General features: G+C 35.8%; 2 protein-coding genes across 3 annotated transcripts; one reads left to right on the top strand and one right to left on the bottom strand.

Annotated features, from left to right (window-relative positions):
* The first annotated feature begins 1,938 nt into the window (after positions 1 to 1,938).
* Positions 1,939 to 7,422, top strand: LOC122040604 (ELF3-like protein 2). Its single transcript, XM_042599973.1, has 4 exons — positions 1,939 to 2,643; positions 4,287 to 5,251; positions 7,041 to 7,092; positions 7,168 to 7,422. The coding sequence occupies exons 1-4, from the start codon at positions 2,422 to 2,424 to the stop codon at positions 7,420 to 7,422; spliced, it is 1,494 nt and encodes a 497-aa protein (XP_042455907.1). The 5' UTR covers positions 1,939 to 2,421.
* Positions 7,423 to 9,019: 1,597 nt separating this feature from the next.
* On the bottom strand, positions 9,020 to 21,724 carry LOC121970573 (UBP1-associated protein 2C-like). 2 transcript variants are annotated; one of them, XM_042521375.1, is made up of 2 exons: positions 20,311 to 21,724; positions 9,020 to 9,367 (listed from the first exon to the last, which is right to left on the bottom strand). In XM_042521375.1, the coding sequence occupies exon 1, from the start codon at positions 21,722 to 21,724 to the stop codon at positions 20,312 to 20,314; it is 1,413 nt and encodes a 470-aa protein (XP_042377309.1). In that variant the 3' UTR covers positions 9,020 to 9,367; position 20,311. The 2 variants fall into 2 exon arrangements, with proteins under 2 accessions (XP_042377309.1, XP_042377304.1); XM_042521370.1 differs by lacking the exon at positions 9,020 to 9,367 and adding an exon at positions 11,017 to 11,061.
* Positions 21,725 to 27,264: the final 5,540 nt, after the last annotated feature.

Genomic DNA, 27,264 nt, shown 5'->3' on the forward strand with positions numbered 1-27,264 from the left:
CAAAAACCTGAGTTTAATGGGCAGGGATCCTCTAGTCTCGGATCGCTGGATCGATTTTGATCCCTTATTTATTCATTAGTTGAATGGATTGGATCTCATCTATTTAACATGTGGAGTTCGGTCCATCCATCCAATGAATGAATAGAGACTCTTCTGGTTCAAAAAATTCTAAACCAGCGGATCTGGCCTCGAGTTTAATTTGTCGAAGCTAGGAGGACGAATCCTCTGGTCCGTAATTTACGGATCAGAGGATGATCCACTTGTTTAGACCCTTGATTTAGATGGACCCCATCTATTTAAAGTTGGAGTCTATCCAAATCAAGGATCCTCATGCAAGAGACCATCCATTGGTCCATAATTTACGGACCAGAGGATCCCTACTGTCGAAGAGGACGAATCCTCTAGTCTGTAATTTGTGAACTAGAGGATGATCCACATTTTTAAACTCTTGATTTGGATAGACCCAACCTATTTAAAGGTGGAGTCTATCTAAATCAAGGGTCCTCATGCAAGGGATCATCCCCTGATCCACAATTTGTGGACCAGAGGATCCCTACTGTCGAAGGAGGACGGATCCTCTGACTCGTAATTTGTGAACCAAAGGATGATCCATTTTTTTAGCCTCTTGATTTGGATGAACCCCACCTATTTAAAGGTGAAATTTATCCAAATCAAAAGACCTCATACAAAGGACCTTCCCTAATCTATAATTTACGGATTAAAAGATCTCTATTATCAAAGGAGGACAGATCCTTCCGTAACTGAGCTAGCCAAAGGTTTTTAAAAGAGAAAACCTGATAATAATAGTGCCCAAGTTTTTAATATAGTTTCCAAAGGCAAAAACCTTCCAAAAAGCACAGTTAGTTAGAGATGCCGTTAGGCTCATCCCAATATCCTCAAAGGGGCCTAACTGAATCACATATTTATTATCTAGATATGCCTCATTAAGTAGCATTTATTATCTAGATTTCACATGAGAACTACTAAATCGCATAAAGATTAAATTGTCATTTTATATTTTTATATCCATACAAAAGTTGCCATCCAAGTTAAAAATCCTTCTCAACCAAAAAACCTTTCCCAACAGATTCGGATCTTTGTGAAAATCCTCTTAAATCTATCTCTGCTTGTAAAAGAAAAAATCACAAAATTAAATACAAGTTCTTCTAAGAATTCAAAGAATGCCTCGAATATCTCAAAAAACGCGATCGAATGGCAATCCTTCATACACGTGCGATGCGTGCGTATAGATATGGAGTCCCCGAGCAAAACCCCTCATAAGCCACACATTTTAGTTGCTCATTTCATTTATATTATTAGAATTTAGACTTTTTAGGTCTAGTCTTTTGACAAGTACGGCAAAGCTATTTGAGTTAGATTGCAGTCAGACCTTCTTGAGAAGAAGAATTATAGGAGGGGGAAAGATTTAAGGAGGTACCAAAGTATAAAAATCATAATTGTCCTACTAAAATAAAGTGCCAAAAATTATATATATATATTTTTAAAGAACTCTGAAGAGTCTAGTAATAACTAAAACACTCCTCTTAATTTTTATTAATTATAGTAAAAAAAAAATAAAGTCATCAAAAGAAGAAAAAATAAAGTCGTCAATCTCTAATATAGTCCCATAATCTAAAAGAAGAAAAATCATGAAGGACATAGAACGTACTTTGCACGAAAAAATCACACACTCTTAATTTTTATTAATGAAAAATATAATAAGGGCGTCTTGTTGATATTTTTAAAAATATAATGTTTTTCTTTTTTAATAATAATAATAATATCTTTTTAATTTTTAGTTATAACTTATACATTATAGATGGTGTTCCAACATTAAAAATTCACTCTGGGCTTTTGAGGCCAATCAGTAGTCACAGCCATGCTACGAGGACACGGTTCGGTTATTTTATTTTATTTTATTGGTACTTGTTCGTACCTTTAAATTGATGAAATGGGATGAGGTGGGATGAGGATCCAAAAGTGACTCTCGATTGCACTTTCCCGAATCTCTCTTTCGCCGGCCCTTTCTTCGTATGCTCGATCCCGAGTCGTAGCTCCTGCTACTTCTCCACCGATTAGTGAATTGCTGCTAACAGATTTTACTCGTCGCGAGATCCGGCTCGAGATTACTGCTGATCAGCTGTCGCGGTGGAAGTTTGATGCCGGATTTGGTGCTCCGCCTACTGTTTCCGTTCTTCCCTGACTTACTTCGCCGGAAAGTTTGGATTTTTCTTTTTTTTTGACCCAAATTGGTAGATGGATTGTCGTTGTTGTCCAACACTGATTTAGGATTTCTTTGAAGAGCCTGCGTGTCTATCGACTCTCGTTTGCAGTTTTTGTTGAAGATCGTGTTCTTTTCAGTGGGTTAATTAGGCTTTTCCCCGGTTGAGTCGAGTTTCCAGATCGGTGGAATCGAGTGGTATGAAAGGGGCGAAGGAGGAGGATAAGACCATGGGGCCTCTTTTCCCGAGGCTCCACGTGAATGACACCGATAGAGGGGGGCCGAGGGCGCCTCCGAGGAACAAGATGGCGTTGTACGAGCAGCTCAGCGTCCCTTCGCAGAGGTTCAACTCGACCTCCTCTGCCATGCCATTTCTTCCTCGTAGCTCCAACAATTTGGTTCCTTCGTTTTCGTCGAGTCAGGTTGGTGATGCCTTTTGTTCACTTTCTAGCTTGGTTGAATTTTTCGAACTGCTTATCTTGCTGTTATCATTCATCTAATGTATTTCACAGAAGTATCATTGACTTTTCCTAACAATTTGTATCTGGGATGGCATGATAATCTTTCCAATGCCGTAAACTAATTCAATTTTCTTTTACTTTAAAGTTAAAACGGATGTGATGGGCAAGACGACAATTTACAAAGGATTAATTGTTATTTTAGAGCAGTGTATTATGTGCTATCATAACTCAAGGCTCGGACCATTTCTTCCCATAGTCAGAAATAACATCATTTGTTTATGTTACCCTGGGGTAGATTAGAAGCCATGTTCAACTAAGACTCTCTTAGCTCTCTTTATAAATTGGTGTAACTACAGTGGGCTTTGCTAAAGATGCTAATGTGACCCAGGCATCTCTTCTCCTTCCATAACTAGTGTCGCATCCTTCACATTTCGTCTTTCTACCCCCTATCCATGTTGTTAGATCGTGGATGAGATAGGATAATTGTTTTCTCTTTCATACCTTAAATTATGTACATTTTTTAGCTTCTTCATGCCAAAAATTATCCTATACATGATGTTAGATCGTAGGGATTCAAAAAGTATATGTATGCAGAATATGGTCGTTCCAATGCATAACACATATTTGGTATACTAGGTAGGCATGTGAATGGGTCTGGCTCATACTTTCTCATAGGAATACATCAGCATAAGTCATCCTAGAAACAACAATTTTTCCAGACATAGATAACTGTAGGAATCAAAAAACAAAACTCTGGAAGAACAGGATCCAACTGATAGATGAGCTGTGGAGAACAGTTTGCTGAATGAATAATTCAGCAGAACAAGCTGCCGAAACAAGAATTCTCCAGCATCTGGAGAGGGGGAAATGAGGATCTGAGGTTCACAATGAAGAAACCATGGTTGAACGCAGCTTGGGAATAAAAAAAATATGTGCACTTGGATGCACATGATAGATTCTACATGATTCAATTGGGCATGATTCAAATGGGAAAGAACTGAGAACAGGATCTGAGGTTTACACCGAAGAAACAGAGGAGATTGCATGATTCAAACAGGAAAGAACCAACAAAATAGATGGATTAGCTTTGATAATATGTTCGGATTAGGAAAATCATTACATAGGGTTGTTCCCTAAGATAATGTCTTCTACCTTTATTATTACCTTTATTGTCATTTTACAGTAACATGGCTAATTTTGGTATATTTACATTTAAACCCTAATCTATATTGGATGACAAACTTATTTTTTGCAAAATAAATCAACCATAACAGACTTCAATTTGAAAAATGAAATTATGTGGACCTACACTAGGGCTTAACTATAGAGTTCAAAATATGCACATTGAATCCTCAAAGAAGATTCAAAATGCATATAGTTATCTTGCATCATACAGTCAACAAAATTTTTGTTGATTTAATATCCTTTTTCCTATTGAACTTATTTTTGTATAATGTGCATTTGGTTTCCAGTCTGGTATTAAAACCATGATGTACTTAGACCACTCTTATTCATATTTTATGATCAATGCATCAAAAGATGATCGTTATTATGTATGGCTCTCAACTATTTCTTTTAGGAGTTGACAAACATTTGTGTTTTAGGGATGCGGTCAGCAGAGGAAGATATTTTCCCCTTTTTGTATCAACCGTCAAGTGTCTGTTCGTTCAGCGGAAATCTCTAGAACTACTGATGGTATGAATCCAATCACAAGAAGGATAGAATTAGAGAGAAAACCCACAAAGCAAGTTAGTTCTGGAAATTTGTTTGGAGCAAGATCAGTTGCTGAATGTAGCTTACAGAGACAAGACAACCCTAGTGCTATAAATTCTAGTAAGAAGGTTTTGGATGATGCAGATGAGATAGTGGTTCCTTCCTTTGATCAGTCAGAAATGGTTGCATCCATGCAAAAGGATACATATATGACAAATGCAGCAAAGTTAACTACCTTCATTTCACCAAAAATGCAGAAGAGTCTTACTGCTGTTCATTCTTTATTTGAACGCCCAAATTCAGATGTGCAATCCTTAGAAGAAACAGATATTGCAAAAACTAGATTACAAAATTCCGATAGAACTCGTATTGAAGATCTTAAAGAAATTTCAGATATTGATAAGATCAAGGAAATCAAAGAAAAGTCTCTGTCCAACAATATTGCTAAACGACCAAGCTGTTCAAAAGATTTAGTTGAGACTGATACAAATAATTTTCATTTAACTAAGTCAGCGAATGGAGAAACAGTGTCATGCCAAGAAAACGGTGATCCTAGTGGTTTTAATACGTCAAATGACATTCCTATTTCTGATGTTAGGAAATCTCTGAAGGCCAAAACTGTGCTATATTCCAAGCTGTCATCTAGAAGTCCAAAAAATACAACCTTGTTGGACTTCTATAAGGAGGAAAATGCAAAGAGAAATGGGTCATTTGAATTTGGTGATGTGGAGAGGAAAGATGATGCATATGAGCCCTCAACGGCTGGGACAGTATCAAGCTTAGAAATATCCCCGGATGATATTGTTGGAGTAATTGGTACCAAACACTTTTGGAAGGCCCGAAGAGCTATTATCAAGTATGTATAAAACTTTTTGTAGAATTACTATTTCCTATAAACACATTCTTGAGAATGATCTTAACAATATATGTTGTTCCTTATCCCTTAGGTGGCAGTTAAATTACTGATAAGCATTGTTTCTATTTATGATCTCATAGTAGGAATCTTTGTCCTTGTATATATCCGATAGTATGTGTGACCAATGAAACATATTTGTGGCGCCATTTTAAAGGGCTTGAAGAATGGATTTGACTATTCCAATGCAAGTGAGCCATCCTGTCAGTATGCTGGTTTTGTAGAGACCACTGTTTATGAGCCTATATCTGAGTCTGTCAACTATGGAATCGTATTCATCTAAAAGAAAAACAAAAATTGTGGTTGCATTATGGTCTGACAGAGTGACAATTACTTAGTTATGTGCATATCGCTAGAAAAGCCAAAGGGTCAGTTGGTCACGTTTTACTACAATTACTTTAGATGCTTTTGGAAAATGTCCTTTTCCGATTGGGTATATAGCTTCGGTGATTCCTGGAGCCCGACAATTAGTTAACCATAGACATATTTTAGTTAATGGTGGTATAGTGGATATATCAAGTTATCATTGTAAACCAAGAGATATTATTACTACGTAGGATAAACAAAGATCAAAAGCTGTTATATATGGAGGACAAGTATGGTAGAATTGTCTTTAAACAATTCATTGTTAATTCATAGGCTGTTGCAGCAAAATGCTCATTCATTCTGACAAGTTCATTATAGGAATTGGATCATGAACTTGGGGAGAAGTTAATGCATCCAACTAGTTTGTCTCTTTAGAAAACCTTGCTTCTTTATCACATAGCTAATCTGAAAGAAATATGTTGTCCTAAGTTTCTAAACAAATGTGAAGGCACTATCAGATCTTGAATGTCGCGGATTAGGAGTGATTGGATATGAATTACACTATTATCTTTATAGGTGACTGGGGAAGGGTTCTAGCAACAATTTATGATCCTTGCCATCTCTCTATTCCTTTGCATGCAGCATGATTGCACGTCACAAGATGATACTAAAGTCTAGATAAACTAAGCCAGTATGTGCAGGCAATGGAGGACCAGAAGATGATGTCTAGGGCTGAGAGTTGAGTGAGGTCATATTTGAGAGTAAGAAGTCAGAAGCCCAACATTAAGCATCCCACTGCAAATAATGTCAAACTAGAGGGCAGCGTTAGTCAGCCACCTTAAGTGGCAGAGAACATGACACTTCAATTTAGTCACAGCTAATAAAGGGTGGTTTATTAGCTTAGATTAGTGACTAGTTATTAATTGACTGAGCATTTTGAGCTAGTTGCAACTTGAAAGGGTTTATAAGCCCTAACCCCACTCAAACCTTTTATCAGCTTACTCTATTAGTTGCAACTTGAAAGGGTATATGCTACTTTCTCATTTTCACTTTCCTCTCTCTCTCTCTCTCTCTCTCTCTCTCTCTCTCTCTCGTTTTCTTTTGAGCATTCTCGGAACTTTATTCAACTCCAACAGCCAGTTCATCTACTGATTCTCTTTGTCGTTTAAGCTGAACCCTAGTCTCTTTAATACACAAACTTTCACAACATTGTTCCATTAGGTGAGGTTCACTATGTGAAATCAGAAATAGTAACTCTTTGACTTATTTTACTCAATAGAAAGTGCTCATATGTTGTACAAAATGTTAAGCACTTTTTGTTTACGTATTACATCTGTCATTACACTGCAATTGTGGTATTTTTTAAAATTTTTTTTGATGATTTCTTGAATTGCTTTCAAGCAATGATTTTGTTATATTTTTATAGTCAGCAAAGGGTTTTTGGAATGCAAGTGTTTGAGCTTCACAGGTTGATAAAGGTTAGTTTCCATATATAGTTACATTCACGAGCCCTTTGTCTTCTTGCAGTGTCTATAACATTCTACCTGAAACAGGTCCAGAAGTTGATGGCTGCATCACCTCATTTACTTATTGAAGGACATACTTATTTAAACAAACCTTCAGTAAAGATTCCAAATAATACCACATTACCTCAGTGCAACACTAACTCTCAGCTAGTGGAATTAAAGAGACAAGATGATTGTCATAAGACAAAACATAATTTGGAGAAGCCAATTGATCACTTGGATGAATTGGAATTTGGTAGAAAAATGAATATCCATCCAAATAGCAAAAATGTGAATGTTTAATAAATCACTCTAACATTTGATCAATGAAAGGTAAAGAAAAATGATCTTTCCTAATTTTTTATTCAATTTCTTATAATCAATACATATTCATCACCCTATGACTATTCTTCGGATGGAAATCAACTAATTATTCTCATTCTACATTACTATTATCCCCCTTTCTTTGAAACTATATGAACCGGACTCACCCATTCACTATCCGAAATTGGATAAATTACTCATGCATCCAACAATTTCAACACTTTTTCAAACAATTTCTTCCATATTCCGATTTAATTGTCTTTGATGTTTTATTGAAGATTTATAACGATTTTCAAGTAAAATTCTGTGTATGTAAAAAGATAAGTTAATGCCCTTTATATTTTTAATTGTGTATCCCAAGACTTTCTATGCAGTACAAGTTCTCCAAGTAACCTCTGAGTTGCTGACTCATTCAAATCAACATTCACTAGGTATGTTGAATTTGATCTAAAAAATTTATACATAGGGTTTGAAGGAAGTGGCTTCAGTTCGATAAAAGGAACTTTCTCTGTTGCTTCTCCAATTTGTCGTGGTTCAAAACTCTGAGAATTTTCTTTAACCATGAATAAATCTAGATTTCTATCCATCCATTGTGAAGAATCAAGATCTCCCTCATCTCCATATGCTTTGACATTCAATACCTTGCTTTCTATTTCTTCTTGTACAACTCTATGTAACATTTCAACTCTGCAGCAAATGTCCACTTCAGATGGTAATTTAATAGTCTTTGATAGATTAAATTCAACTTTTTCTCTCCCTATCATCAATACAAGTCTATAGTTTTTGATGTCAATAATGGCACTAGTTATAGCTAGAAAAGATCTCCCTAATATCAGAGGAACATTCATGTCTTCTTCCATTTCCAACATCATAAAGTCTGTAGGTACAACATAATCTCTAATCTTTACTAGTGCATCTTCAAGCATTCCTACAGGATGATAGGTTGAATGGTCCACTAATTGTAAGGACACATTCATGGATTCCTATTCCATAAGTCCAATTCTTCTACACAATGTATGTGATATAAGTCTCATACTAGATCCAAGATCACAAATTGCTCTATGAATATGACATTACCAATAATACAAGATATCAAGAAACTTCTAGGATCTTTCAATTTGGGTAGCAACTCCTTTTGAATTAGTGTTGCTTTCTTTAGATACCGCTACCATCCCTTGTTCCTCTAATTTTTTTTTAAGAACCATGCATCTTTTAGGAACTTCTGCCTCAATTTGGGTAGCAACTCCATTTTTACAATTTTCCCTGTCCAAAGTTACCTCAGATGGGGTGTGGTGTTCATAACATTCTGATGGAATTTCCATGCTTCTGGATATAAACCTCTCTACTCTCTTTTATCTCATTAATGCTTTGGTTCATTACCTCAACACTTTTCTTTATCTATTCCAAATTATTTTCTGAATTTTTTGTGCATGGCTACACATTGAGCTATCATAGTATCATCTTCTTCACTTCTGTTATATCTTACCTCCATAAGTTGAGATATGTTGTCAAGTCCTCAATAAGTAAATACGCATGTTCCATGTTTTCCTTCATCAAAAGAACCCCTTGCTGTGATATCCAATGAATTCCTTACTGCATTAGATATTCTCATGTAGCATAGATGAAGTGTAAGTCATTCCTCTAGATCATAATAAAGGCACAGCAACAACAATTCCTCGAATCTGCCACAGGCATGACCATGAGCGTGACATGGGTGTGGTGCAGTCCGTGCCAACCTCTATGGCTGTTGTCAGAGTTTGCCACAGACATGGCAAAGCCCATGGCGGCCTTTGTGGCTGTTGTCGAAGTCTATCAGAGTTTGCCACGGGCATGGCAGAGTCCATGGAGGCCTCTATGGCTGACCTGGAACTTGCCACGAGCATGACCACGAATGTAGAGGCTAAAATTCTACCCATTGTCAAATCTGCGAAAAGCTAGAGTTAGGCATGGGCTGCCAAACAGTGTTCACGGTCGTGACAAATTCTGAGTGTCTAAAATATTTTGTTAACAATTCTCCAAACTAGAAAAATAACAAAATGAGACATGAATAGATAAAAACATGAGATATATGTATATGAAATAAAACAAAATGTGTGACAAATTATGATAAAAACACAATATAAAAGGCACACATTAGTGTATCCTATGTGTTGGTCATCGAACATAAAAAAAACAAATTTATTGCCTTCTTATTTTACACACATTAAGCATATTTCTACCTTTCATTCATCTTAAAATCATGGACGGGACCACACAAAAATTTCCCACCACTACCAGATAAATCCAAAAAGGGTAAACGAACCATATGGGATAGCCTAACACCATGAGTCATTCGAATGTCACATGTATTTATTTATGCTACATGAAAATTTAAGAAACTCATCCATACGCTTACCATCGCACCAAGCTCTGAGGGCCCTTATTTTGCACTCATTCGAGCAAAAAGTGAAGCGTCACCTTAACCCCTTCATAATGGCCCTATACTCTCTGAAAGGAAATAAATCACAAAAACATTTACCCTAACACAACGATTCTTTACATGAAAAAAAGTCGGGCACCCAGTGGCATATTTATACCCACTGAGAATTGATCCAAAACTTTTTCAAATAACCATCCATGCAAATATCAACTACGCTGATGAAAGCTCTTAATTTGCACTCATGCTTCCCATCCTGTAGCCTTGATGTGTTCCTCTATGGAAATTAATGCAGAACTTCAAACCTCATGCTTTTCAGTCAAAGAAATCCATTCACTAGCAACACAACTAGGGTCACTAACAGGCTTACAAGGCTCAACAAATTTTAATGATGATCATTACAATCAGTAGCATATAAAACAATCAGCAAGTCAGTGACATTGAGTTTTTGTTCATTCACAGGGTACGCAATAAAGACAAATCCACAGCGAATTAAAAGGAGAGATACTTTGCAATCCAACAATCAGGTGAAAACCATGATATATTATTTGAAATTACAAACTAAATGTTGAATTTCAATAAAATATTGAGTATCTAAGATGAAAAAAAAAACATAATTGTTAATGCCAGTCAAACCATTGAAGGAACAACCACCACAATTCAAACAAAACAAACATATTTAATATTTGAATAATAGCAACCAAAATAAATGCAACACAGCCACAAAATTTCAAGAAACACACACGTCACGACTATGCCATATGTTGAGACTACAACACCGGACATTAAAAAAAATTAAGCGTAGAGAGCAGCATGCAAATTTTAAAATTCATAAAATTTAAACAAGAAAATCAAATTATACTATTGCTCAGTCTTACCCTGAGATTCTAATGGTAATCCACCTAAGCAATTTGCCGGCAAAAAGCTACAGAAGGTAAGCAAGTCATACGGGATAACAATTCAACTTGAGACGAGCAACCAGTTGCATTCTAAGAGGTAACATAGTCAGCATACAAAGTTAATTATTAAACATCAACAACCATAGAGTTAATGAAGTGCTAAAACCTTAGATCAATTATATCTCTACAGCTAACATTCCGAAAGGAAAGTGCATTCCAGGGCAGAGAAGCCACAAAACTTTGCAAACCATTCATAAAGCAGATAACAATCATTCAAATCATTGCTCCCATGTTCCCAAACACCTGACGACACAACCATCAAAATATATCAAAACAATAACACAAAACAAATTGCCACCTTAAATAAAGTGTTGCAATTATTTGCTCTATAGAACACTACAAATGTCCAAAATACTAAACCACGATTATTGAGATATAATTATCATAGCACAGAATGTACATTAATTATACAAATTAATGAAAGCAAATTAATGAAAGAATGTGAGGAATACAACAATTACAAAAACAATTAAATATCAAAATCTAACTTAGCCACGTGTAAACAAGACACAAACATATTTATTGGCCTTTTCTGTTAATATGTGATATTAAAATACTAGGAAAAAAAACACTAAATATATAATATATTGAATAAATAACATAACTAAAGAAGGTGGTGCAAAAACAAAATGATAGAATTTGCAAATCATACAAACAAATTAAATTTGGACAATTTATGACAGTATCAAAATCCATATCAGAAATTCAAAAAACTAAAAATATGGGTCATATCGGATCGGCATCGGTATAGGAAAAAAAATCATATTAGAGCGCACTTTTTTACCAAATTATCAAAGAGATGCCATTTTGAAATGGCAACCCACTTGCTTTTACCTGCCAAAGGAAATGTCCCTTTGAACCTGCTCACTCAAACCACTGCACTCTAACTTGCCCGTCCAAAAAAACTCAAACCGAAAGTCAACAAACAAATGTTTCCGCCTAAATTGCAATATGTAGCCCTTCTATCGCGCTTACCTTCCCTTTTCTTATTATATTTCTCTGACTCATCTCTTTCTTTTGCCATCACTGTTCGACAAAATTCTCACAGCCTCTCTATAAGACTAAGTTGACAAACTGCAAGGAAATCACTTTGACACGATGAACAATCAATTAAATATTGGTACATTATGCTCAGAGACTTTTATGGTTTCTAGTTTTAGAAGTTTACTTTGTCATGAGAAGTTTTAAGAACTAAATACCTAGAATGTTTGTTTAAATTTTAAGGTATTCTTGTTAAAGCCTTAGAGAACCATCCAGTAGCTTTAGACAATGATAAATAGATCTAATCCTGCAAAATCCTCAAATATGTAGCAACTTTAGGAATTATAAACCCAAAATAAGTAATAATTTTAGGTCATCGTACCTCACTTTAGGAATCCAATACCCTTCTCTCCCAAAGAGTTTCAGGTCGGAATTTCCCAAAGAGTGCACCAGAATTTGATTTTTACCAAAGGCACACTTAATTCTCAAAATATCCTTCTCCCAAATAGTTGTAATTCCAACCCAACTTTCAAAGCATCCAACCCGAAGACTATCCAAGCCCCAAATATGACCTAGAGATTCGTGCTTGTCAAGTCCTATTTTACACAACTTTTCCAACTCAAAGCATTGTTCCGATGATATAACCCTAAAAAAAAGTGAAAGAGTGTTGTTTCTACAAAGAAAACTGTTTAGGGTTACTCTAGAGCTCAGTGCAGATTGTTACTTGACATATAATCTATGTTCTCATTTATTCTCTTCAAGGCTTTCTCATGTATGTTTTCTAACTTTTCTACAAACCAGAGTTTACAATTTATTTATATTATGAATGTATATTATATAAAAATTCATGTATACCATTGTTGTTTCTATATTGTTTAGAAATATTATTTTAGGATGATTTTTAGCGGTTATAATGTAGATCTTAAAATATTTGATAATTAATATATGGATTTAGAATTTATTGTCCATTGTTGTCTAGTTCTAGGGTTTAGAAATCCAAATTAATTGTGTATTTACAACAATTATAATGTACATCATTAATCATTGAACATTTGATAACTGCTACAAGGACTTAATATTACTGTCCAAAGAATTTAGAATTCTTTTTATGCATTATATTGGCATTGTAATTGCTCTGTAACTCCCTAAAAGGAAAAAGAAATGGTCTCTGCCCACCCAATATTAGAAAAAACTATTATTTTAAAATGGTTTCTTCAACGCAGCACCATCACAGAGCTTGTTTCTTCAACGCAGCACCAACATAGTTCTACTTTCTTTAACACAGCACCACTATGATGTTGTCTTCAACGCACCATAACCGTCGTACTAATTACTCCAACATAGCACCCTAGTGGTGTTGGTTTCTCCAACACAGCACCACAGTGGTGTTAATCTCTCCAATACATCACTATAGTGGTGTTGGTCTCATCAATGCAGTAGCCTCTAGGGCATGATTGAGTTGGCTACTGCGGGGTAGATATTGCTACAATGGGCAAGGGATCAAATCTCGACAAAGCCGTGAAAAATGTCCTACCTGTAGTAGCCAACTGCAGCTTCCTGATTTACCTCTTCACAGATGGTTATAGGGTTGGTCGTATGGGGCCGCTAGTGGCAGATTCCACCTTTATTGCTACAATGGTCTCATTAATGCAACACCATAATGATGTTGGCCTCTCTATAGATTGGTTTATGATAACCAGGTTCTCCATAGGTTTATGGCTTGGTGACACTCAATGGAAAGGCAGGAACCTAATGCACTTGGATTGGGTTCAATCAAAGATTCATAGGGTCATCAATGGGTTTTGATCAAAACTAATTATGAATCTAAGCATTCAGGTTTGATGAATCTTACGCATGGAAAGGAAGAGGGGAGTGTAGAGAAGTTAGTGTTGTTGTGCATAAATGGTTTTAGGGGCTCCTAGATAGAGATATGACTTTATGTCAATTAACACAAATTATGAAACAATCACAAGAAACAAAGCCATGAGGCTATGGGTTTAGGGTTCGGTGCACTCAGTGAAAAAACATAAACCTAATGCACTTGGATTGGATCCCATCGGAGCTCATTGATGAACCTAGGCATTCAGGATTGCTAAAACTTGGCTATGGAGAGGAAAAGGATAGTGTAGGAAAGTTAGTCTTCTCATGCAAGAGTAGTTCGGCGGCTCCTAGATGAAGATATAACTTTGTACCAAGTGACACATGTGTTGGTGATGCTTTGTTCAAATAGCACCATGGTGGAGTTGCGTTGAACAAAACATAAACACCTACGATTGACATTGTTGAAAAAACTAGGAACACCATGGTGCTATGTTGAGGAAATTCATGCCACAGTGATGTTGTGTTGGAGAAAGCAACACCACAATGGTGCTGCATTAAGGCGGTCAACACCACTGTGGTGCTACATTGGAGAGACTAGCACCACTATGGTGCTGTGTTGGAGAGACCAACACCACTGCAGTGCCGCGCTAGAGAGACTAGCACCACAATGGTGTTGCATTAGACAGACTGGGACTAATGTGGTGCAACGTTGAAAAAGCCATTTTAAAATAATATTTTTTTATGATATTGGGTGGGCAATGACCATTCCTTTTTCTTTTAGGGAATTATAGAATAATTACAATGTCAATATAATGAATAAAAAGAACCTTAAATTCTTTGGACAGTAATACTAACTCCATGTATTAGTTATTAGATATTCAATGTTCAATGATGTACATTATAATGGTTGTAAATACACAATCAAATTGTATTTCTAAACCCTTGAACTAGGCAACAATGGACAGTAAACCCTAAATCCATTATAATGGCTAAATATCATCCGCAAATAATATTTCTAAATAACATAGAAACAACAATGGTATACACTGTATTTTTAATAATATACATTCAGAATATAAATAAACCATTAACTGTGACTCAGAAGAAAAGTTAGAAAACATACATGAGAAAGCCTTGAAGATAATAAATGAGAATGTAAATTATATGTCAAGTAATGATATGCATCAAGTTATAAACCCTAAACCATCACCTTTTTTTGGTTGTTATATCGCCAGAATAGTGCTTTGAGCGGGAAAAATTGCATGAAAAATAGGGCTTGTCTAGGACGAACCTCTAGGTGACATTTGGGTGGCTCAAATAGTCTTCAAGTCAAATGCTTTGGATGTTAGATTGGAGTTACAGCTGTTTGAGGAGGGGTATATTGGAAATTAAGTGCACCCTTTGGTAAAAAAAACAAAGTGTGGTGCACCCTTTGGAAAATTCCGAAAGTTAAGTGTGCCCTTTGGTAAAATGTCGCGGACATTGTTGTCATGTGAAGTAGCCTTCCCATTGTGTCAACATCCAACTCAGGAGAGGAGGGTGAGGGCAGCAAGTGGCAACAAGGAATTAAATGGGATTGGTAGATAGTAAGTTTAGCTTGGTTGATTTGGTCTATGGAAGTTTCACATGCATTGGTTTGGGTTGATTGAGTATACAGTTGGGACAGGTTGTGAAAAGTGATATTTGTTGTTAGCAATAATATCATGAGTTTCATCCTAAACATTTATGATTGCTGCAACTTGAGGTTTAAGAGTCCCTCATTACAACAACCCCTAGGAGATATCTTGTTCTCTTTATGCAATGCATCTCCCATGGTTTGATTTGAAGTAAAGAATAGCATGGGCTAGTTCAGGGTCTCACAAATAAGAAAAGTATCTATCCTTGCTATGTCTAGTAAGCTTCTAAACTTAAGCTGATGCAGGAGCATCTAGTAGTACAACCAATTTATGTCCTCCTATACAACTATGTTCTCTTTCAAGCTATGACAAGAAGAAAACAAGGCTACCAGTCTCCCTTTTGGGTCTTGAGGTTGTGCTCTATTCCTAGTCCGAACGAGGTGGAATCGTCTTTCTAGTGGTCAACATGACCATCCCGTGCCCCATGTCATGAACGTGTTATGCTATGTCTTTTGATGAACTCTAGATTCGGTCAATTTACTTTTTCTTTTATTTATTTTAATTTTTTAGGATTAGTTTTCTTTTCTAAAAATTAGTTTAAATTTTATCACCTTTTTGTAAGGATGAGTTGCCTTTTACTTTTGTAACAATTGCGACTCCTTATTTCTTAAATTATTTAAACCAAGGTTAGAGCTCTTGTAAAAATATGTCAAATTTGGTTTTGATGTGAATAAAAAAATATTTTCGTTTAAACCTAGAGACAACTCCTCTTCGTTGGCTATACATTAACTCCTCTTCGTTGGCTATACATTAGTTTAGATTTTTAGTCTTTTAATTTTTTCTTTTATTTAGTTTAAATTTTAGGATTAGTTTTCTTTTCTAAAAATCAGTTTAGATTTTATCTCCTTTTTTAAAGGATAAAGTTTCTTTTACTTTTTCTTTTGTGTGTTATGACTTTTTCTTATTTCTTAAGTTATTTAATAAGAGTTAGGACTCTTGTAAAAATATGTCGTCTGGTTTAGATTAGAATAAAAAAATATTTTCGTTTAAACCTAGAGGCAGCTCCTCTTTGTTTACGAATTACCTTCCTATGTTTTTCTCTGCAAACTTCTAATTTGAACGTTGCACCCAAAGTTTCTTCCCATGCATCATAAGCCTATACATTTCAAGGTTAAAATTGGTCACGTCCAAAATAGCCAGCATAATCATTTTGGATTTGAGGGCCAATAGTTAATTAAAAACATACCCACTATGGTCTCACCAACTTATGCTCAAAGCTAGTCGTGTTCCAAGGTGAAAATTAGTCAAATCTAATCAAAACATGTTGTATAGTCAACTTGAGACTTCAACCTCTAATAGCCAAAACTCGCAGTTTGGATGGAAAGATCTGTTAGAATGTATACTAAAAGCCTAACTTTTTGTAAACATTTACTTTGAAATAAAAGAATCACATTGGTCAAATGTCTACATTTATATGCTAAGTGTAGTTGTTCAATTAATTTATATTGTAGATAACATGGTGTGTATTATGTTATCAGTTCCTTATAAATTATAAACAGTAGCTCACGACTAAGATGGATAGGAACAAACCATTGGAATAGTCGTAATGTAATTTGATATTAGTTTATCTTGACTATAAAATTACACTAGTACACTACGAGTGTATTGAGAAGGACCATTTAAGGTAGTTTCTTTTTATACTGACTAAATAAAAGAACAAGATAATAACAGAAGTGTGTGCTCTTAATCCTAATATAATAATAAGCACATATACTTCATATTTATTTCTTTAATTTATCAAAGGGTGTGATTTAGTTCGATAAATCAATAGGCCTGATAAGTTGGAAAATAATATTATTTATAGTGTATGTTGTTGATTATAGAAGAAAACTGTGTTATAGGAATCTAAGTTGATGATGTCTCCAAGAGGAGCTCATAAGGATTGTCATGTAAACCCTGCAGGTGGACTTAGTTTGACATGACAATAAGGTTGAGTGGTATTACTCTTGGAATTAGATATTAATTAAATGAGTTGTCAGTAAGTTATTTAATTAGTGGACATTCGATATTTTAAACACAAAGAGACTAACACACTCATGATAAGAAGGAGCCCATAGAGTAATATGTGATTGGTGCGGTAGTTCAATAATAACTCTTTAGTGGTATGAGTTATTATTGGTGAACTCGAGTTGGGTGTTCGGGGCGAACACGAAAAGCTCAAGTTCATCGGGAGACCAAAACCAATTTCTCCTCTCGGTCCCTGTCGTAGTCTCTTATTTATAAAGTCTTATACCCACCCATATCCACCTTCTTACCCATCCTAAGAAGGTCGGTCAAGCCTAGCTTTGAGCCCAAACAAGGGTCGGCCATGATAAACCTTAGATGGATCAAGCAGGTAGTCGGCCCTAACTTGGAGCCCAAGTTGGTGGTCGACCACAATAAAATTAAAAAGATTTTATTTTTTAAAATCTTTCCTTACGTGGAAGTCATGATTTAAAAGAGAGTTTTAAAATTAAATCTTTCCTTTTATAGTTTCTACAAAAGATTAAGAGAAAGGTTTGATATCTTTCCTTATTTGTAGTTAAAAGAAAGATTTTAATTTTGGAAAAAACTTTCTTTTTTGTAATCATCCACATCTTTTAATAGAGAGATTTTAATTTATAAAAAATTTCTTTTATAACCAATCATGAAGGGAATTTTTTAAAGAAAAATTTTTATTTTAAAAATTTTCGGAAACAAATTAGGAAGTTTTAATTTTTTGTTTAAAATTTTCCTTGTTCGGAAGACATGATGTGGTCGGCCATTGAAAGGTTTATAAGGAAATTTTTAATTAAATTTTCCTTCTTAGACATTGACAAGGAATATAAGGAAGTTTTAATTATAAAACTTTCCTTATTTGCCAAGACCAAGAAATATAAAAGAGATGGTAGAGGTGTCTCACCTCATAACAACGCATCTATTATCCCTCTCCTCCTTAGTGATGGTCGGCCCTCATCCTTCCTCATCTCCTTTTCTTCTTCTTTGATGGTCGGCGACATCAACTCTTGGGGAGTCCTTGGTGGCCGGATTTAGCTTAGAGAAGAAGCAAAGAAAGGAGGCTTTATTTCTTAGCATCCCTTGGAGCTTAGTTGGTGTCCAAAGTTCTTCATCTCTAGAAGACTCTTGGTGGCCGAAACTTGCAAGAAGGAGGCTTGGGTGGATTCTCGTCTCGGTAGATCGTCGCTCACACGACGTCCGAGATAAAAAGAGAAATACGGCAGAAGATCGTGAGGTTTATAAGCTACAAAAGGTATAACTAGTTATTAGTTTCCGCATCATAACTAGTTCATCCTTTTGTTTAGATCTTGAAATACCAAACACAAGAGGCTAATGAATCTAGACTATCGAATTTATGTTTTCGATTTTGTGTTTCTTTTGTTTTTCGAACTTGTGATTCGATTGTTCTTTTTGGTTAAACCTAGGATTACTATAAGAAGATTAAATATTGATTTCGTTGAAAGACTTTGTCTAGGAAGTGGTGGATGCTCCCATATCTAAGAAGGTCTAATGCCTCGCCATGTTTAACCTGGAAGTCGATCTCTGACATTAATATTTAATCGAATTTGTAACATGGGTGGATTTGGATCAATAATGTTAAGCATCGTTTGTGATCCAAGTCTAAACCTCTAAGAACAGATAAGTTGAATTTGGAATCAATAATGTTAAGTTCTGTTTGCGATTCCAAATTTAATTTCTAAAGAACACAATAGGTTGTTAGGAATGGTTCAGGACTTGTACAAAATTTTTGTACAGGAGAACCGGTATGATATTCCCAGTAGCAACCAACAAGAGCAGCATCTACACGTAAAAAATTCAGCTACTATAAAAAAGTTTATAATTAAGCATCATGAAAGAAATCTACATACACCAAATATTACATGTCCAATAAGCATACCAGATATAGAATTCAAATAACAAATATTAAATGCAAAAAAAAAGAACCAAGAAAATTTTAATTTAACAAAAAAATGCGAGGTCACAATTAAAATGAAAATACAATACCTCAAGACCATTTGTGAGAGGAATTGTATTGGTCTACTTATATGAAACAAATTCAAGAACTAAAAAAGCATAAGGGCAGTTCTAGTGTAAATCATGCAAAATCAACCAAGTTAATAGCCCAACCAGTTTCCCAATGAATCGCAAAAATTTCAAATTCTCTTTAAAAAGGACTAGAGCATTTGTGGTACATATTAATGATACACCTAGATGATTAATAATATAGTTGTGACACTTGGAAAAGCAAAGAAGAAAATGAACTAATATCATCTACTTCAATTAAATTATGCAACCAGCAAAAGGAAATCATATACAAGGATGTAACACAAACATAGTCAGCAACTTTACAATCAAAAAACATCTTAGAATAAAATAAAATTACCAGTTAAGAAAAATTAAAATTATTATAAATTCAACAGTATCAATCAATGAACTGTAACCATACGTTGTAAGCCCCAACAATTGGGTCAGCAAACAATAGCAACCAAACCAACAGGAGACTAATAATCAAGAAACAGTATGACTCACCTAAAAACTAAACTTACTGTCCAAGTATGATGCATAAGAACAAAAAATAGGACACAAAACAAAATGCTTAAACCTAATTCACCTCTATTAGGTTTCGAAGGTAAAGGATAGAATTGTCTTTGCTAATTTGTGATGTTTATTTCCAAGAACTTATCAGAGACTCAGGCAAAAGCAAGATTATATAAAGAACCTTTACCCTTCATTTCCCTTTACTTCATCTTTCCTGTATTCCTTCCCACTGCCTTACCAACAACTTAACTGACAAACCTTTGAATATCACACCTACCTCCTTCAATATGATATAGAATCATTGTACACTACCTAGTTTTATGTTTTGTGATAAGTGAAGATTAACAATTTAAAAAAAATAAATAAATACCAGGGATGATGAGGGAAGAGAAAACACAGAGAGAAAAACTACTAAATTGAGCAAACAATACAAGCTAAAATCTAAGTAAATTCAAAGAGGCAAGTAAACTAAAAGAAACTGTTAGAGGCAATCTGTTACCTTAGTAGTAATGTGGAACATTCGGATATACACCTCCACTTGAAGCCTTCTGTCCAGGAGAGGAACCTGCTGGCTGGTGATGATGATTCTGATACACTGACGAAGATAGAGGATAATGCCCGCTGTCATGAAAACCACCTGAAGGCATTCCACCAGGGTTCGGAGGCATTCCATATGAACTCATACCATAACCTCCGTAGCCACCAGAGCCAGGGCCACCATACTGAGAAGAAGACCCGAGAACAGCACCATAACTACCAGAACCTATACCATAACTTCCACCTGAAGGCATTTGACTACCAACTGACAGAGCTGGAGTGACTGCACCAACTGAGGATGGAAATGATGAGCGTATATTAGGATGGTGACTCAGTCCAGCAGCAGCGGTAGGGAGAGCATTACCGGAGTACCCACCATACGAACTGAAACTGCCACCTGGTCCACCATATTGGCTTGAGACAGAGCTCTGCACACCTAATCCAAGCCCATCAGGACCCATATCAGCGCCATTACCCAAAGGCTGGCTTGGAATCCCTCCCACAGGAGCAGTGCCTGGGACTGGGGCACCTGGCTTGCCCTTCTTTCCTTCGATGGCTAGTTTGCAAACCAAGTTGTACCCATCGATGTTTTTGTTAGGTTCCATAAGAGAATTCCTGGCCCCTTCAGCTGTTTTGTACACAAAAAGTGCAAATCCTCGGAATTTCCCAGTCAGCTTGTCAAATCCTAAAGGCCCCTCCTCAATCTCCCCATACGAGGAAAAATGAGCGAGCAAGCGGTCTGAAGGCATTTCAGCAGGGACATTCGCCACATAGATCTTGCGATGGGAGACATCCACGAATTGAGTAGCACCGGATCCCGAGGAGCCGGCGGCAGCGAGCTGGGTTACGGTCATTCGACCATCAATCTTCTTTGAGGGTTCCTTGAGAGCGAGAAGAGCCCCGTCGACGTGGCGGAAGGTGACGAATCCATATCCTCTGCTCTTCCCCGTGATTCTATCGACAATAACGGCAGCCTCCTCGACCTCTCCGTAGATGGAGAAGAGGGAACGGACAGCGTCCGTGGTAGTGTCCATCCCGAGGCCGCGGATGAAAAGCTTTCGCTGGATCTGGTCGAGATCGGCAACGGAGCGGACATCGGCGAGGAGCCCGGGTTCACCGCGGCAGATAGCGGCGGCGACGATGTCACGTAACTGGTCCAGGGAGAAGGCGTCAATAATCTTGCGCCCGTCGGAGAGGGTGAGTTCCCCCGCCGGAATCGAAGTGGCGAGATTGCCGTTCTCGTCGGCCTTCCGCTTCTTGGAGGCGGGATCCATGGGAGGCGCAAAATCCGAAACCCTAGAAACCGTGAGGGACGTCTGAAGGAAGGGCGAGTTAGGAATACGAGCGTGCCCACACGACGGTATCCCGTTCCGCATTATATAGAGAGAATTTAATTTTGCCACCCGGAGTTTAATGTCTATCTTTAAAATCGGTAATTTATGAAAAACATACACACATATATGTAATTTATAATTACTAACCAGATGGGTGAGGGTAGTTTTATTAAAAAAAAAAATATGGGAAGGTAAAATAAAAAATAAGAAAGTAAAATATTTATATTATTTTTATTTGGGAGGAAAAGAAGATTCATTAACATAATATGTATTATCTTGTTTAGAAAGAAAAAGAGGATAATAAAAATTAAATGTATAAAATTATAAAATTATCTTTACTTTTTAAAATACTCTCATCAGAACACTACAAAGGTTTTTATCAAGTTAAGACTAACAAATAAACCTATCTACAGAAGTTATAAAGATAGGTTATAAATTCAAACGTGAACATAGATTTCACATATTAAATATCTATTGTGAATTCTCATATACCTTAAATGAAAAGAACATCAACAAAAAAAATAATAATGAAAATCATTATTATTTTTATTTTTATAAAATAGAAACAAAACATATCCTATTTTTATAAAAAAACAATCCACCATTAGCACAAAATATATCCAATTATCAAATAACAAGTCTTATATTAAATAATAGTCTAACAAACATTAAAGATCATTCAAGTACATATAATCCAAATTCATAATACATAGCATCCAAATATATAACAAGCAACAAACTAATCATGTCGTAGATTCTCTCCATCCAATATTTGAAATAACAAGTTTTTATGATGTTCGAAAGGACATCCAAGTAAAGCTCTCAACATCTTTGGGCATTGAACAAGATACAAATAGCATGTAGACATTATATGTTGCTCAATACCTAAGTGAATCAACAAACTTTACACTTTCTGCTCATGAATAGAAAGTTCATTTGACTTAACTATTTCATGTGTTGAACTCATAATGGCTTGAGCTACATGGTCAATTGCATTGGTTATATCGTCATCGTCAATTTTACCTTTCTTTACACTCTTATTCTTTGATGATGCACCAACAAAAGAGGTAGTTTGAGATTTAGTTGGTTTAGAACTAAGAAATGGAATTTGGGCATTCTCATTAACTATATTTGAATTGTCCAAATGGATCTTTTGTTAAGATATCATAAATTCAACTTCATCAATTGTTTCAAAATCATATCCACCACCATTATTGTCCATTTCCATATTCTTCTCTTTCGCATTTCTAATGCAATTTTGGCATGTTGTCTCGTAGCTCTATCTTTCCCATATAATTGAACTAACTTTTCATAATTTCGAATAGACTTATTTTTCCATTCGGTAGCTGCTGGTTTTATTTATAAGTTACAATATAATTACATTAAACATTCATTCATAAATAGTATCATAAGAGAAAATTAATTATAGTTTTCAAATGCATATCATGAAATGCACCTCAATTAGTTGTTACCAACTTCAGGTTCAACAATGAAGAACTCTGTGATGGGATCCCATCCAAAACCACTTATACCATTCTTTTAATATGTTTTATGCGATTTTGAATCCTGTCCTTATCGATAAGTTTGTCGAGAAATTTTACTGTAATGCCCGCCCTTCTCCTAACCTTAACTTACAGGACAAACATTACCCTTTCCTTGTACATCTAAATTTCGGCATTCTTACATATTATATGCTGCTCAGTTCATAGATCTATTCTAACTTGTTACGATTGGTAGGACATGACTTGCAGTCAAGCAGAGCCGAAAGGGAGTCTAAAGCTTCTAATGGGTCTAGGTCGTGTGACCCTGACAGATAGTGTACTCCCGGCTGGCGCAGGCCACGACCGTGTGAGGGTCGCATGGTTATGACCCTTGGCAGCAGAGGAGAGGAGGGGCACGACCGTGTGAACTCACACGGCCGTGTCACTTTGGCCGAGAGGAAAAGAGACACGGTCGTGTAGCTTTGGCCGAGAGGAAGAGGTGCACGGATGTGTGGAATCACACGGGCGTGTCACCTTGGCCGAGGGAAAGAGGTGCACGACCGTGTGATTCCACACGACCGTGTCACCTTGGCCGAAAGCAAGCAATGGGAGGTCATGTGAACCCGCACAGCCGTGCCACGGGCCGTGCGAAGGGTCACACCCTGCTCTACCAAAAGAGCTTGTTCTCCTCTTTTTCACTTATCCTTGCCACTCTAAATTCTGTCAAACCAATAAATGCTAAACAATTAGTGACAGTATTTTATATAAAACGGAGAGAAGAAAATACTCAAGTTCTAACATGTTCCACACAAATACAAGTTCCCCGATCTCCTTCCATTGTTCCGTCACACACACGCACACAAACACTACTCCTGCTGCCTCCTCCTACTCAAGCTTTCCTTTTCCTTTATCTGCAGTATAAGGAAATGCAAATCTATAAGCGGATGCTTAATAAGTACCATCTACTCACAAAACGATGCATTAAAAGGGGGCATGCTTTTTAAAACTGCTTGAGGAAAATACAACAATGGAAACATGCTTTTAAAACTGCTTAGGGAAAACACAAACATGCACTTGACAATAACTCACGCTAAAACGCATTATTCGAAAATATGTGCATGACGTGTATTTTTAAACAGGTTTGTCATGCAAAACCCCACTTAAAAACATGCTGGTAATGTAATGAAAACCGCGATCTTGGCTTATTAGAGAGTTCCTCAATAATGCGCTTTATAACTCAGGTTCTCAAACATAAGGATGCTTCCACTAAAGCAAACAATGAATTTTGAAAACTTCATATTACATAACTAGTGAAAATAATAATCACTTGCTTGGGTCCGACATTGTACCACTTTACGCGCATCCTTAATAAAATCTGAGGTAGCTAATCCCGAACCTATCAAGGTACTACTAGGCGGTCTAGGAGCCTAGGGGCGATCTAGGAGCTCACCCATGGACCTTGTGTCCAGTATATGTCTTTCTAAAGTAAAATACTTTCTTTTAACTATTAATTTCCTGTACTTGCACTTGCTTTGCATTTAACAAAACACCTTATGTGCACTTAATCCCCTCACACTTATAGGGAAGCACTTTAGGACACTTGAATACACTTCTTAGCCCCAAAACTAAATGGGAAGTAATTCAAGACACACTAAACATGCTCTTAGTTCCAAAACTTTAGAGGGCATCATACATATCATAACGTGCATCTTCTTTATATGCATAAAAATATGATATCTTCTTTACATGCATAAAAACAATAACACAAGATGCATCATCGAACAACTTATACTACAGGTGAGTAGTACTTACATCCTTTCGCTAGATCTTACTATTATAAGGTGTAGGGAAGACCCAAAATCCTCCCTCGTATGTCTTAATCTCCGAGTCGCCCTTCTCCCCTGTACCAATCCTTGCAAAAACTCTCCTCTTAGATCTTCTACTTGAAGAACTTAGAAGCTTGGACCTAGGTTTCTTGATCTTGGCCGAAACCACAAAGGGGACAAGAGAGGATTCGGCTAGAGAGGAAAGGAAGAGGAAGATTAAGTTTTGATCTCATCCAACCCCTTTTATACTAAGTGGAAGTTGGAGCATATCTTCACATCTAATCTACATATAATGAATTGTTTCATATTACTCATGTGATGCTTTACCACCACCTAATGGCTACTTAAACCAATCTTAACTAAGAGGTCTTAGGTTCAAATCCTAGTCCGGGTTATTTATAAATATATTTTTATTTCTTTTCTCTTCTTCTATTTCTTTTTGCTCTTTTAGAATAGAGGAAATTTCCGAGTATTACATTTACTTTCAATTCATTCACAATATTTTCAAATGCATGTGTAGTAAAGGTTCCACCAACTCTATTGCCTATATTATGTTGGTTCAAATATGCATTAATAAAAACATCATCCATTATTTAGTCCAAACACACTAATTATTTGCCTTGCTTGTAATAGCACTTTGCAAGTCCTTTTTTGACATCCTTAAAAACAAAAATATAGTAGCAATCAAATACACAATCACATAAACAATCATATGACATAAAATTCAAGTAACATAATAAATTAAAATATCAATATTCACAATCATCCAATTATATGAGAATTTGTCCAAAACCATAAGATAAACCTATAAACATAAATATCACATATTATAATCTAACGACATAGTCACAACTATAGAATCCCTAAGCAATTCTCCCCTTCTTGCATCTTCACTGTCATCTCTATTATTATGATTTTCCTCTTGATGTTCACAATTATTATTAAGTTCAGCATCAGCCTCGACAAGCAATCCCTCATCTGAATCAATATTAATTAAGTAATTGTGTAAAATACAACAATAGAGAATAATTTTTTTTGAGTTTCAATTCCATAATGTGGTTCCGTTGAACTTCTTATAATAGTAAATCTCTTCTTAACAACTCCAAAAGCTCTTTCGATTACATTGCACAAAGAAGAATGTCGAAGATAAAATAACTCTCGAGCATTTCGTGGTGGATTACGACTATATTCTTTCAAATGATAACCTTCTCCTCGACGCGGTGTAATAAGACCGCTTTTCAACATGAATCCAGCATCAACAAGATAATATTTTCCTAAAAAAAATATATGTTATTAAATTATAAAAAGTAAGGAAAGCCTAATCACAACATATGCTATTTAATTTACCTTCTAGAATTTTAAGACAATCTTATCTGGTTAATGCATTTTTTATTATTCTCGAGTCGGATGCTGTCCCTTCCCATCCGGCTAAAACATAAGTGAATTTTAGATCAAATGTGCATGCTGCTAAAACATTTTGTGTTAAAAAATCCTTTCTATCACGAAACTTTGGGACATCAAAGAGAGAAACTTTAACTAGAATGTGTGTTCCATCTATTGCTCCAACACAATCCTGATATACCATGTCTAAATTATTAATAATTATGAACATATAGACATGAATCTATAGTAGTCAAAAGATAAGAATAATATTTTCACCTTAAAAATGGGTAGAATTGATTGCTATTGAAAATTTCTGAAGAAACTTATGACCCATCCGGTTGTTTGAGAAATTTATCCTCCAACTCCATTATAGTTCTTAAAACATTATGGAAATGATGACTCATTGTTTCTCCTGGTCGATAGAAAAAGAAGCTAAGTCCACGATTTGTAACATTATGACCTAGTAAATAGAGTGAATTTGCTACTTGTTCTTCCATAGTGATCCTTGTTGTAGGTCGTAAACTACCTTCTATCACTAAAAGATTAAACAATTCCACAAATACAGAAAGACCCATTCTAATTATACTACAATATTGATCATTAGTTAATACTTTTGTTATTAATTCATTTTGTACATGTTCCCCTACTAATGGTACAATACGAGGAATTTTACTATTTTATTTGTGCCTATTTTGTGCATACCAAGCCACAAACAAATAAATCACTTGTGTCGTTGTAAGTTGATACATACGATGCAACTTAATGAAATCATTATATTTCCCATCTTGATCACCCATATATAATCAAATAAATGAAAAATAAAATAAATTACAAAGAGAACAATAGTGAGTATCGAAAATGAAATCACCTTGGTAAAAGAAAATTAATTCAA

The sequence above is a fragment of the Zingiber officinale genome, chromosome 1B, assembly GCF_018446385.1.
Source record: "Zingiber officinale cultivar Zhangliang chromosome 1B, Zo_v1.1, whole genome shotgun sequence".
NCBI lineage: Eukaryota > Viridiplantae > Streptophyta > Magnoliopsida > Zingiberales > Zingiberaceae > Zingiber > Zingiber officinale.